Below are 14,255 nucleotides of genomic sequence, written 5' to 3'. Positions count from 1 at the left end.
ATATTGTAAGGCCTGCTGCCATCAAAAACATGATGGATCGGAGACCATCGGAGAACGAGGATGACGGTCACAAGGGGCTTTCATTTCTTGACAGAGCTCATCTGTTGGTACCATGGTGTCGTTCACCATGGTACCTCCATGGCACCTGGTACAGGTACTTACTGTCTCCATGTGATGATATAAACTCAGATCTGCGACTCTAGCTTAATCAGCGGCAGCGGGGACGATGAACGATTTTCACTCAGGCACCACATATAGTAAGTACCTCGTCAGCTCATTGAACAATCGAACGACTGTTGCACTTTTCTGATCGTGGGGACGACACGCCTGTAAGTTACCCCAGATTTGTCCTGTCAAACGAACGCCCAGGTGTGCGCAATTTTGGTTGCTAATACTGCCGAAATTTGCGAGTCCGTACAGCCTCGAAGGTAATGTCGGGATGTGTGCATTGACCAAACAGAAGCATCATCGACGGACAGGCGCACAGCGTGACGCCGTGCAGAGCGCAGATTAATTCCGTTGTCGTAATAGAGAGCACTTGCACCCGAAATGGCACCACGAGAAGCAATTCCCACACGAGAGAAACACACTTGGGATGTCTAAGTAATCGTCGCGACCTTGCATAGAGTTCTACCAATGCCGAATATGCATAGGGCGTGTGCGCATATGGGTGTTCCGGCGGGGTATGCGAGAGGAAAGCTATACATGCTTACGTGTTTCATACAGTGCGTCAGTGGGCGTGCCATATGGTTCAAACCTTCTGCATGGATGATTCTCGAGTGCTCACTTAACTAGACAATTCTTTTGTAAACCACCTGAGGGGATGAAGTGACAGGAATGCGGCTCGCGGTGAAAGCTCGGATAAAACTTACGAGAAACCGGCACATTCCTCTGACCCCGACGATGACTCTGATACTGGAGCTATACATGGGTATCCCTTTGTTCAGTACATTGTATCTGGACAATGCGGGGAAGATAAATAAATGTTATGCTCGAAGGTAGGCTTGCATAGCTGGTGGGACATGATACTGGGATAATACAATTCCCATCTCCCATCCTGAACAAGACGACAGCCGACATCACGAACATGTCATTGGACAACAATGGAACAGGCGTGAATTTGCAATCGGCACGTAAGACTTCTAGTGAGACTGATCTATTCTTGCATCACTTGGTTCTTGATGTGATTGCGTCGAAGGCGACGGCGATCGCCAAAACTACACGAGCGCCAGGATGTTGGTCTTCTGTGGTAAGACTGCGTGATGCATAAGTCACGCGCTGCTGTACAACAAACAACATTTACAGTCAGGCTCGGAGATGATGAATCGATAAGATCAAAAGAAGGCCGATACAGTCCAGTCAAACAGAACAGGCGATGCTGGAATTATAATTTTATATTTCCTGGAGAGGAATGAGAAGCAGTAAGTAAAACTCGATATCGCAGGAGGTGGACACATACAGAACTAAAGTCCATTACTTATCACTTGATCACATCACTATCTTCAAACCCGGCAACATCTTAATGTATTCTGTGAGGTGTGACTCGGCGCCCTTGTTGCGGTGTATGGTGAGCCACTTGAGTGGGCATCTGGACCGAGTAACGAATGCCGAAAATTGCCTGTGTGGCCAAGGATATCTATCCGGCGAACAGAAGCGGATGACCAGCTCCTCTAATGCTGGTAGGGTCAGAACTTCGAAAAGGCTACCCAAGCCGGCGCGGACAACATTGACCTCAAGTTGATGGATGCTGTGGTTCACCGTGCCTATCAAAGGGAACGATTGCAGGCCCGTCTGTGGCAATGCATCCGCACATATGGAGGAAACGCTGACCCGTTGAACTTGCGTGCAGAGGCCGATGACCTGCAGAAAAGTAGCACTGCTAACCAGTGCGAACTGTATCTTCAGTTCCAAAAGCTGGTGCCAAGGCAAGTCAATGGAATGCAAAGAGTGTAGATCGTAAGTCAGGGATTGCAAGACCGCAGAACGGAGTCGCGGCATTGGGCTGGGTATGGAGACCAAGAAATTTCCTTTCTGGAAGGTGACCTGAAAGCGTGACAGGGACTGAACAGAGTTATCCAATAAACCTTGGACGGGAGGCCCATGCCACCAAAGGTCAGAACATCGGCCCAGGAAAGGTCGGAGCCATTGTATGGAAAGAGGCTTTTTCCTATCTGAGAGATCCATGTCATGCACCACACGAATGGACAGCGGAACACTGCTGGCTTTTTCTAACCAGCGCTTGTACTCGTCACCATCAGTTGTGTCTGCCCTGAGCAAGGATATGCTTAAGGACGCCCATAATCGAGGAGTGGACAGGGTAACTGCTCGCCAGTGACGGCAGACCCTTGTCAAGACCATTGGGCATTCATCCAATGAAGGTGCAACATAATTTGTCTGGGGAAGACATCGAAGAAATATCTCTCCAAGAAGCTCTGATGGTAACAAACAGCATGCTGGAGATGCCAGGGCTTGGTGAAATTCCAGCGACTCTTGCACAATGGCCCGTTTCTCCTTCAATCTAGCTTGGATATGTTGTAATTTTTCCAATGCACGGTTCAGAAGGTCGATGTGGTCGTCGAGAGCTGCAAGTTGTGACTTTCGCTGCGTTACAACAGTGTGAATGGTTGAGCCCTTGTCGGACGGAACATGACTGGTGGGACGATAAGAGAACGATGTCGGCGTCAACTCGGATAGCTGGATCAAAATACCAGCTTTTGAGTCTTAAAGTGACCCAAACGGTATGATTAGAATTTTCCATACCGGCTCTAAGATGGGAGACTGGGATCATGATGAGCAATGATCACGCCATTGCGACTGATAAGCATCAAACTCACATCTAGCAAATCATTCAATAAATCAGGACTAATCATTTAAAAGTGTGAACGTTGCACGGCGGTATACAAGGGTATATGATGATACTGTACAATTTCAACTTCAAATTTTGCTGGAGAAGTGCTTAAGCCTGAGTATAAGTTATGTAACCAGGCGTGCCACGTTCGTTGACGTTGCAACACGTTGACTCAACAGGCGTTTGAACGTTGAATCAGGTGTAAGTGGCATAACCTGTACAGTGCAATTCTTGTCGTTGATTATTTCGCCAGTACTCGGTTTTGTCATCGCGTGACGGACGGACTCGGATGACTTCTGAAGTGCATCACACAATAGCCTAGGCTATCCGTAGGGCCAGCCTGAGGGTGATCCCGAGTTCATGACCCCTTGCCTGCTCAAGCTACAGTGGTAGGTAGCTTTTTGCTGAGTCCTTGAATGTCTTTTATGTCTCCATTACTAGCTAGTGTGTAGCGACACCGGACATATGCGAGCAGCGATTTGCATCTCACCGAGAGTGTGGTGAAACAACATACTATCCATATATCAATCGATTCGTGTGAGCATTATATCATCATCCATCGGGGTTAACCACACTGCTTTGTTGTCGAAATGTGATGGCCTTGAACTTTTTTGGCCTCGAGCTTCTGATCGTCTCGTCCGCTAGTGCTTGGTTATTTTAGAAAATTCTATACGATCAAGCTCCCTCTCAATAACGTTTGACCAACGGTCCGAGCGTGCCATGTACAGTATGTCACTACGAATTCGCATGGCAACGAAGCGCCCGGAATGCGGGTCTGCAGTCTGATATGTGGTTAGTGCATCCTTATAATACAATACTCTTGACCATTTTTAACTCCTGCAGGGTAGTGTGCCGTTTGTTGCCCGACATTTTGGCTCGGGAAAATCCAGTCGACCAATCTATGTAGAACATTGGAGCATGAGAAGAATCGGGAGGGACACAGCTTGATGGTATTCGTTTAGGGGTGACTTCTCCCCGAGACGAGGAGTTGAACGCTGTTAGAACTCCAATCATGCGGAAAATTATATGAGCGTATACTATGCTTCCTACTCTCAGATCTCATTCGGTCCCTCTGATAGCATCTAATCAGTGGATTCTCAAGGACTCAGTACCAACATTAGAGAGATGAGGCAGGATGTCACATCATTCATGCCCTTAAAAATTATTTCCAGCTTTCGCCTCGTGGCCACGTTGATCGCTGAACTCTTAGGCTGTTTATGTTGTGGTACGGGATGTCATCACGATTCTCGAAGGAGAAGGCTCTGCTCTTCAGGGTTGGGTGGGAGTCACTTCGCTCGATTGGAGCAGAAAACTTCACGTGTATCAGATCGTAAGCCGTTCTTCTCATATGGAAACCTGTCAGGCGGAGCCTCCGAATGTGCCTGCTGATTCTGATTGGTCAGTCACCGTCCCTTTCATCGCAGAAAATTGGCTGAACTTTGATGCATAGCATCATCTTATGGTTTCATCAAAAATTTGCAGCAATATCGTAATGCAAATTATCTGCTTGCGTCTCGTGCGCACCAGTGTGTGGAGTTTCGTCTAGGGTTGCATTCATATTTTCCCCCGGTCACGCTAGGTAGGGGTCGAGACTCTATCATAACGCTGAAGATATGGGCGCATGGGGCGCGTGCCACTGATGATGACGCGAAGGAACGCGTCCTAAGTTGGAATCATCAAGCGTAAACGGTCGACCGTTCGTCCAATTTGTCTAAAAAGTTTCAAATTCAATTGTATTGTTCTAGCTCAATTCTATTTCGCTGAGTAGTTCCCGATCTTCGTCAGAGCCCGGCATCACCGCAGGAACGATTGGAAGTGGGTGAAATAATTGAAGTGAAATCCTTTTTTTGTGATTTTAATCCAAGCCAGAAGGGGAGAGGTGGGCTGGCAAGGCACGAAGGAGACATTCGATAGGACGGAGTCATTTCCTCAGCTAAATCATAAATCCGAGCGGTCCGGTCTAGAAATGAATGTCAAAGTTTTCAGGACGCTTACCGGTACCGCACAAAACGATTCCATGCACATCAAAGCTGACACAACCCTATGAAGGACTGATCGTCATTCCAGTGTATCAGCTTGGAAAATAAGCGTTCGCCGGAAGTCACGAAATCCTTCTCTGAGAGTGGTTTATACCCTGCTATTGTTCTGGAGGAAGGCCTTCTCATAACCACCTACTTTTCACCAATTTCAATTTCATTGCTCAATTGAACGTTGCCACTGGCCTGTAATAATCTCGTCTTATTGGTCCCAAGTCGATTTTTGACTAGCGGTCAACACGTTTGAGGAAATTGATGATGCATTGTGGAGGTCGTTCACCCAGTGGTGGTGAAGGTGGTAAATCCGATTTCGAATGCTAGGGCGCAAAAATTCTCTGTATGATATTGAGCCATCTGCGTCGTGGCGTTCCAGATTAATGCATACCTCCTCAATGTGGATGAAACTCCCATTGAGGGGACAAGAAGGACACATAGTTCAATGCATTCTACGTAGGCATGGACGAGCAAATTGGAACGATGCCTGGCCCGGATATCAACTGGCTCGACGAAGATGTATTTGCAGCCGGGGCCCTCATTTTGAGGTGCACACTGGACTAGGTGCCTGGGTGAGACACAAAATGGAGACATGTGGCTGGATGTCACTTACAGGTAATACTCGAAACAGCTGTCCTCACAAGCATGTAGCATAGTCTTCACTCCCAAGTTACGTGTGGTAGTTGAGGAGAATGATAGGGTATTTACCTGTCAAAGAGAGGCGAAAACATAATATCATGAAACGGATGGGATTTGAGATGATTAGATGCCAGTGTGTCCCCTAGGCTACTAGCCAGTACTCACTGTCTCGAATCACCAGCTGCACAAGCAGTCTGAGAATATTAATGTGGACACGGTCCCCCGAAATCGGCTCAGCAATTGAGGTACCTCGTCCAACCTTCGGTTGGAAAAGTGCCAATTCTCCAGTCGACAACTTCGCGTCGATTCCGAGTCCGGCTTGGTGTTTTATAGCTAGTCTTCTAGACCCGTCAGGTTATAGAATGAAGATCGGACGTTCCCCGACTCGGAGCTGCACTGGCAGTAGTAACGATGAGGACAATGGAATTACATAAGTAGTACTATTCCTGAAAGTCGTGCTCTCCGTTTGCGTGGTCGCACAACATTTTACGTCTGAACAGTTCACCTCGATTGAGTTCGTCGTTGTTGCCAGATCCTGGTTCGACTGTTACCTTGAAGAACTTTCGTGATTTGAAGTCCAGATTCAAGGATGGACACCGTACAACACCCTTCGGCAACATGGGAAGCAGTCTCAAGCGGCGTCGTGTTTTACAGACGCCAGCAACTGTACACGCTACCTGGAAAGCTCCCAAACATCGCTGACTACTTGATTGCTGGGTGCAAGAATGGTGGGCCGATAGGTATGTGCTTCATTCAATTATCCAGAATTGCAGGATGAGAGGTGCCCTAGCACTTATGAGAGACACCTCGAAGCTGGTTGCACTGGGTCGCGGAGGACCTGCATTTACGAAATCTCAAATACAGGTGTACTCGCCGGCCGGAGAGGGCTTGCTGCTATTCAGTGTGGATATTCTGCATCAAGTCAAGAGTTCATGGCTAGCTAACTCGCATTTGACAGTGGGATCAAGGCCGAATAGTGCGGTTCGGATGGACCTTTGATGAGCGACTTGTCGTTTTAAATGAGGAGGGTGTGTATCGTTTGTACGACCTGCAAGGCGACTACCAGCAGTTTTCGTTGGGAAACGAGGCAGCGGAGTTGGGTATAATCGACGCTAGAATACATGAGAATGGACTAGTCGCCCTAACAGGCTCTTTGACTCTCCTGGAGGTGAAAGATTGGGAAGGCGGGAGGCCATTGGCGCTTGCAAACCCTGGTATGTTCATCATCCATATTATCTGTCTAGCATGTATCAATTTCTGTTAGGGATATCCGAACCACCTCATTCGTGGGCTGTTATACCCCCAGATCAATCGATATCGAGACATGTAGAGGTGCTACTTTCAGTGGATGCCACTATCCTTACCGTGGATAACCTGGAAAGTGCGGATCAACGCGTAGCCCGTGGGCCATTTTTGCACGTCTCTCCTTCGCCTAATGGTAAATTTCTTGCGTTGTTAACTTTCTCTGGTCTTCTTTGGGTCGTTTCAACGGACTTCCAGCGTGAACTGGTCGTTCTCGACACAGCAACCGTGGGTGCTGAAGGACCGGTCAATCAAGTGGAATGGTGCGGCAACGACGCAGTTTTGGTTACTTGGAATGATCTCGCATCACTTATTCTGCCTTCACGAGATAACCTAAGCGGGAGAGACTCTGCGGTTTGGACTTTCTCTCTTGTCCACATCAATGGCTGATGTGATATCAATAGCTATCAGTATTTTGGTGCTACCTTTGTCGTCACAGAGACCGATGGTGCCCGTGTTATAGGTCAGGACGTTTGCGACTTCATCCAGAAAGTGCCTGGTAAGCTTGTTTGGTAGTACGTTTTCGTAAGTCAACCTTGACATACTTCGTACAGTGTCTTCGGTATCAATATTTCGTCCAGGCTCAACATCATCGTCTGCCATCCTGTTTGCAGCTTGGGAAAGTTTTGTACAACGATCACCAAAAGCAGATGAGAACATACGAAGTATTCGATCAGACCTTGCTGCGGCTGTGAATGAATGTATTGATGCTGCTGGTCATGAATGGGATCCTTATTGGCAAAGAAAGTTGCTTAGTGCAAGTATTATGCTTTAAATTGGCCCTTCAGTTACTAATTGAAGACCACATGATAGGCCGCAAAATTTGGATGGGGATTCCTAGACCTTTACAATCCCACCGACTTTATAGCCATGGGCCAAGCATTGAAAGTACTGAATGCTGTCCGCTTTTACGAAATTGGAATCCCTTTAACGTATTCGGAGTGAGTTCGATATCTGTAAGGCTCAATGTGATCGAAATCTGATCCTGCAGGTATCAATATGTATCCCCGACGCACCTCATAAATCGCTTAACATCCCGAAACCTGCACCTTCTTGCCATCCGTGTCTCTTCATTCCTGTCTCTTAAACCTGATGTTGTTCTCAAGCACTGGGCGTGTGTAAAGATTGCACGGTCCAAGTCTTCTGCTGTTGACGGCGAAGATGATGAAGTGTGCAGACTTATAGTAGACAAGTTTGAGAAGCTCGGTGGCGGCGAGGTCAGCTATGCAGATATTTCCCGACGAGCATGGGAGGTTGGGAGGACAGGATTGGCCACCAAGGTAAAGATGTTTTTTGTTCTCACTCCCTTATACTGAGATATGCTTCTTCAGCTGTTAGACCACGAAACTAGGGCCTCCGATCAGGTTCCATTACTATTAACCATGAAAGAAGACAAACTGGCTCTGGTAAAAGCGGTCGATAGTGGTGACACCGATCTCGGTGAGTAGTGCCCTGCATTTGGAACTTTGATATCTGAGACAATTGTCAAGTGTACCATGTATTACTACATCTTCACAAACGCCTTCCTCTAGGCTCTTTTTTCAAATTGATTGAGGATGGCGGAGATCAGCTTGCACCTGCAAGCAAGCTCCTTCAAGTTTACGCTCGGGAGCAGAACCGAGAAATGCTAAGAGATTTTTACTACAGTGATGATAGGAGAGTGGAGAGTGCAATCCTGGCACTAGACGAGGCAGCCCAGATGACTGTACGCGCGAAATTTCCTTCTTCAGTTATCTGCAATTTAACAGTTATTCAGGACCCTCATGCGGTGATGACAGCCGTGAATGCAGCAGAGAAATTCTTTTCAGAGGACAAAGACCGTCCATTTGAAGCCAAGGTAAGCCTGATTATTTGTACTGCGACTGTTTCCGCTCAATTTTGAGCTTTATTTCGTAGATGACGAATGAAAGTGTTCGCCTGCTTGCGCTTCAGCAGCAATATGAGAAGGACTCAGATGGCAAGGTCAAGTTTTTCGGACAAAGCGTCTCTGAGACGATACGCACGTGTATCTCGAATGGTATGAGCAAGAAAGCCGACCGCGTCAAAAGCGAGTTCAAAGTTCCAGACAAACGGTCTGTCAACTGTGTGGTTCCAGGGAGGGCTTTTGAACTCATGCTACGTTTTTCAGATTTTGGTATCTCAAGTTGCACGCGCTCACAGCTATGCGGGATTTCGATGCACTAGACGCGTTTGCGCGTTCAAGACGGAGCCCTATTGGCTACGAGGCATTCGTAAAACATCTTGTCGAAGCTGGTCACTTGAAGGAAGCAGCGTCATACGTAATGCGATGCGATGGCCCAAAACGCGTGGGACTTTATGTGCTGTGCGAAGACTGGCGTGCGGCAGGCAGGGAGTGCAAGGAACGTGGAGATAAGAAAGGGATGGAGTGAGTTTTTTTCGCTATTATTTGCTATTTGTGGCTTATGGTGGTTGAAGACAACTTAGGAAGTCGTGTCCTAATTCCCTTATTGCCAGAGAGTTAGACCAGCTCATGGCATCGATGAAGTGAACCTTCTGCTGAGTTCAGGGCATGCTGTGTATTGTAAGGGAATGTCCGGCACTAGGTGTTACTTCTATGCCGTACTCATCAGCCTGATTTGTTTTACCATGGCACGTGCTTCCGAGTACCATAAAATAGTTTTTCTTTCCCCAAGAACTGACTAGAAGTTGATCAGAGTCATTGTGCCCCCTCGCTCGCCTCAAAGAGCCAGAGCCGCACAAAAGTTGCTGCTCAATGTGTTTGTCTGGTCGGCCACGGACTTAAGAGCAGATCTCTTGTCCGCAGAGTGGGCGAATTTGTACTGCAGATATTTTCCTTGACCTGCGGTTATCTTGAGAGGTCTGACTTGACCTGCAATGCTTGAACGTTAACCCCGGGCCAAGGCGGTTATACAACTATATCATGGCGGTAGGGCACCATGATAACATCCGCCTGAGAGTGAGTTGCTCATTGAAATATCACTGTCGCCTGTGCAGGATCCGGGATGATGATCGTGCCGTGTCCTCGTCGGCAAGTCATGAAGCGGGGCCAATCTAATTTACAAGGGTCGGAGTGGAACGGGAAGGTCTAAACATGACATGATCTTGTGCCTAGACTAGAACCAACTGCCACGGAAGATAACAATCACTGCCAATAGAGATTGCTTTAGAGAATACAATACAATTGTTGGTTGGCAAATACTTACAAGATATCTGGATACGGAGAGAATCATTCGCAGCCTTGGCCTTTGAGTGGCTTACGTTACATGAAAACGTAATCAGATCAGTGATTACATAAGTAATGAAGTAATATTGATGTCAGGAGTCGGCTAACAACGTTTCCCGGATTGCTAGCATAAACTATACCTTCCTAAGTTCGGCTTAAGTTTATCGCTCTCCTTTTCTTTCTTCCCCTTACTTCATTCTTGTCTATCGCCATGTATGTGTTTCATTTACTCGTCTATTGCCTGTGGCTGACTTTCTTAGGTCGGGCGTGAGCCAGCAGACCGCGAAGTCTGCTACAACAGCCACTTTCGTCACTGCCCTTGTATTCAATGCTGCAGTTTTTGGGATTGAGATTGGCCTGTTCACGATACTACGTCCTTATTTCAAACAAGTTTATGAGCGACGCACACTAGCTCCGGTTGAAAAGTATGCGTTCAAATATAGCCTCATGTTAGAAGGCTCATGTTTTGTTCATCCAGGGACCGTGTCAAACCTTTCGAAGCTGGATTTTTAACTTGGCCTATTGCCCTATTCAAGACAGACTATCGTGATGTTCAACAAGTCAACGGACCAGACGCCTACCTTTTCGTTCGGTTCTTGCGGATGATGATTCGCGTCCTTCTCCCTATCTGGTTTATTTCCTGGGCCGTGCTGATGCCAGTCACCTCTGTCAACAATTCTACCCCCAACAGCACAGGACTGGATCGCTTCATCTTTGGCAACATTTCTAAACCACACAATGATAGATTCGCCGCTCACATTATTCTTGCATACCTCTTTACTTGTGAGCCTGCTCAACAGGTTTTACGAGACCTCTAAATTTGACTGTCTTCACTACTAGTTTGGATTTACTGGAATATCAGGCGGGAAATGCAACACTTCACCACAGTTCGGCAGTTGCACCTCATCAATCCTGCTCATTCCAGCTCTGTGCAAGCAAACACGATTCTTGTAACTGGTATTCCTACGAAATATCTTTCTGAGCCCGCGCTTCACCAGTTGTATTCCCACCTTCCTGGTGGTGTGAAAAAGGTGTGGCTCAATCGGTGTGTACCTCTACTTTTTTCGTTTTTTATCGTTTCTCGTACCTGTCTATGTAACTTCTCACGAGTATTGCGCCTGCCCAGTGACTCTGGTCATTCTTTTACTTCTATTCGTCTCGCCTTGCATATGACAGCTGTGTTTGACCTTTGAACTTCTTAGGGATCTGAAGGAGCTTCCCTCTATCCACGATCGTCGCCTGGCTGCTTGCGGAAAACTGGAGTCTGCAGAGACATCACTGCTTTCAACGGCCGCTAAACTTCGACGAAAGGCATTAAAGAAGGCCAACGGCGCTGGCGATCCATCCCCTTCAGCGGATCCTGAGCGTAATGTGGCTTTGGCGGAACGTCTGGTTCCTCGGGATAAGCGGCCTTCGCACCGTCTTCCAGCCGGTTTTATGCCTTTCTCACTCCCTTTGATCGGCGAAGAGGTCGACACGATCGATTGGTGCAGGCAAGAGATCGCTGCTACTACGGGATTGTTAACTCAAGGTCGCCAAACTCTCGCCGATCAGGGCCTTTCGTCACCAGAAGATGTTAATGGTGATGGAAAGGTGGACAAAAATGACCGCGCCAAACAACCTTATCCGCTTCTCAATTCCGCATTTGTCACTTTCAACCAACAGATCGCTGCTCACCTTGCAGTTAACGCCTTGACTCACCATGAACCATACTGCATGGCCGACCGGTACCTCGAAGTATCTCCACCTGATGTGATCTGGGGTAACCTTGGCCTTAATCCATATGAAAAGCGCATCCGAATGGTAGTTAGCTATAGCGCCACTGCAGCTTTAATCATTTTCTGGGCCATTCCCGTTGCCTTTGTCGGTATCATCTCCAATATTGAAGGCCTTTGTGTTCGCGAATCATGGCTCGCTTGGTTATGCAAGCTGCCAAGCCCTGTTATTGGAATCATACAGGGTATTCTACCCCCCGTATTACTCGCCGTCCTCATGATGCTCTTGCCAATTGTCCTTCGTCTACTTGGACGATTCGAGGGTATTCCGACGCGCACAGGCCTCGAATTGAGCTTGATGACTCGGTACTTCATTTTCCAAGTAATCGTAAGCATTTCATTGTTTATACACGATGAGCAGTTTTGCTCACGGTATCTAGCACTCGTTCTTGATCGTTACGTTGAGTTCGGGCATCTTTGCGGCTCTCCCATCAATACTCGCAAACCCCAGTTCGGTAGCTGGTCTCCTGGCTCAATATTTGCCTCAAGCATCGACTTTCTTCCTGACGTAAGTCAACTTTATGAACTTACCTAGACAGTTGCTCATTAAGATATTCAGATACATTCTTCTTCAGGGTTTATCTGGCGTAGCTGGCGGATTTTTGAGTGCTGTTGGGCTCATCATTTACTACGTCAAGCTGTTTATCCTTGGCAGCACGCCACGCGCTGTTTATAATGTCAAGTATGCACCGACAACTGTTGCTTGGGGAACATTATTCCCGACTATCACTCTGCTTGTCGTCATCAGTACGTCTGTTCGCGGTAGTTCACATCAAGCGTATTGACAGTTTATCTCAGCGTTTGCTTACTCGATCATCTCTCCTGTGATCAATGGCCTTGCATGCTTTACATTTTTCCTTTTCTATCTCCTCTACAAGTACCTCTTCCTTTACCAGTACACGCAGCCACCCTCGGCTGACACAGGAGGCTTGTTCTTCCCGAAGGCGATTCAACACGTGTTCGTTGGGATGTATGTCCAGCAGATCTGTCTCTGTGCCTTGTTCTTCCTCGTGGAGAACCCGGACGGGAAGCGAGGCGCGCTTCCAGAGGGCGTGCTCATGATCGTGTTGATCGCTCTCACCGTCGGCTACCAGGCCATCATCAACAGCTCCTTTGGTCCGCTCACCAAAGCTCTTCCACTCAGTCACGCGCACCAGACGTTCAAACATGATGTCGATGGCGGGTCAGGCTCACACCGCAAGGAGACCGTTGAAGAGATCGACGAGGGACCTTCGCCGACTGACAAACCTCGCGCCTCGTCCTCTGAGTCAGGGGCTGAGCATGCTCCGCGCAATGACTATGACGATGTATTCTTTGCGCGCGGGCCAGACGGTGCAGAGGATTATGGATTTGCGCAACCGGCTGCGTGCCTCCCACAGCGCATTGTATGGATCCCCGATGATTCGCTTGGTTTGGGCCGTGAGGAGGTCCAGGCGAATAAGGAGTCGAGCGTCAAGGCAACCACCCAAAACGCGAAAATGGATGAGCACGGGAATGTGGAGGTGACGGGTCCCCCTGTCGACCTTGCAAAGTTCTGAGAGATGTTGTGGAGTAACTGAGGTTTTCTTTTTTCTTTTTGGCTCACCTTCTTCCCCACGTCTTGTCAAATGCGGTATCCAACTTCCATCCAGCTTCTTATACTGTACATTGCACTTCACGCTGGTCATACAATAAATATTCACGTCATCATCTCTGATGTTTCATTCAATCATGTCGATTATCGTCAGTTTCATCTATCTTGAATACCCCTTGTTCCAGTACATAATCTTGTTATACGTTTACGATGGTCATGTTGCAATCTAGTACTTTGAGTCACTGAATCTGTAACCTTGAATCGTTGAAAATATCATAGTTTAATATGTATGTTTCCTGAGCGGCCATGCTGTCAAGTAGTCCGTGGCTCCCGCAGTTGAACGTTTGACGTTGATCATGCGCTGCTTCAGTATGAAGACGAAGCCCAGGAAACATGTGACTGGTGACCTTGTGCGCCCTCACATTGTCCTCGTTGGCACCGGTTGCTACTGCGTTGTCTGCGTCGGCACTGCGCCCCTATCACGAGATACACATTTGTGCATCGAGCACCCCTGACATGTCGCGTTGACCTACACAGAGAGATTGATGGTCAGTAGTATGTTCAAGCTGACGAAGAACATACGTTGAAAGTTGATCCTTGTCGGTGGTGAGGAATGTCGGCCATAATGACAAGATTAAATTAAACCAACTGACGCAGGGCGGTTTATTTCCTCCACGCACCTTCTATCGTCCGAAACGCCCGCCAGACAAATAACCATTAATTCTGAGCACACCGAGCCTGCTCCAATGAGCATGTGTCTCGTACTCACCGAGTCCACGTCAGGCTCATTTAATTCTGCAACCTGACTCATCTCTTATACTACTCAATTCGACTTTCAATCCATGCTTTAATTGGGGTCACCGCGCCCTTACGTGATAAAGAA

General features: G+C 47.7%; 3 protein-coding genes across 3 annotated transcripts; 2 read left to right on the top strand and 1 right to left on the bottom strand.

Moving 5' to 3' along the window:
• Window positions 1–1,350: 1,350 nt before the first annotated feature.
• F5891DRAFT_176891 (uncharacterized protein) lies at window positions 1,351–2,948 on the bottom strand. Its single transcript, XM_041370800.1, has 4 exons — window positions 2,835–2,948; window positions 2,761–2,778; window positions 1,460–2,694; window positions 1,351–1,401 (listed from the first exon to the last, which is right to left on the bottom strand). Exons 1-3 carry the CDS (start codon window positions 2,868–2,870, stop codon window positions 1,489–1,491), a joined length of 1,260 nt encoding a protein of 419 aa, XP_041227748.1. The 5' UTR covers window positions 2,871–2,948; the 3' UTR covers window positions 1,351–1,401; window positions 1,460–1,488.
• Window positions 2,949–6,106: 3,158 nt separating this feature from the next.
• On the top strand, window positions 6,107–9,328 carry F5891DRAFT_1127785 (Vps16, C-terminal region-domain-containing protein; the record flags this gene model as incomplete). The annotated part of the gene is made up of 14 exons (XM_041364216.1): window positions 6,107–6,257; window positions 6,308–6,420; window positions 6,476–6,731; window positions 6,782–7,173; window positions 7,231–7,318; window positions 7,374–7,580; window positions 7,661–7,760; window positions 7,811–8,099; window positions 8,151–8,259; window positions 8,310–8,524; window positions 8,576–8,656; window positions 8,716–8,891; window positions 8,948–9,205; window positions 9,256–9,328. The coding sequence occupies 14 exons, from the start codon at window positions 6,107–6,109 to the stop codon at window positions 9,326–9,328; spliced, it is 2,508 nt and encodes an 835-aa protein (XP_041227747.1).
• Window positions 9,329–10,141: 813 nt separating this feature from the next.
• F5891DRAFT_1025110 (uncharacterized protein) lies at window positions 10,142–13,619 on the top strand. Its single transcript, XM_041361356.1, has 8 exons — window positions 10,142–10,237; window positions 10,285–10,449; window positions 10,503–10,807; window positions 10,865–11,069; window positions 11,227–12,127; window positions 12,180–12,307; window positions 12,359–12,546; window positions 12,598–13,619. Coding segments are annotated over exons 1-8 (2,634 nt in total). The 5' UTR covers window positions 10,142–10,235; the 3' UTR covers window positions 13,338–13,619.
• The last annotated feature ends 636 nt before the right edge of the window (window positions 13,620–14,255 follow it).

This window comes from Suillus fuscotomentosus (genome assembly GCF_016647785.1).
Source record: "Suillus fuscotomentosus strain FC203 chromosome Unknown F5891scaffold_18, whole genome shotgun sequence".
Classification (NCBI taxonomy): domain Eukaryota; kingdom Fungi; phylum Basidiomycota; class Agaricomycetes; order Boletales; family Suillaceae; genus Suillus; species Suillus fuscotomentosus.
This window is presented reverse-complemented; position numbering and strand designations above follow the sequence as displayed.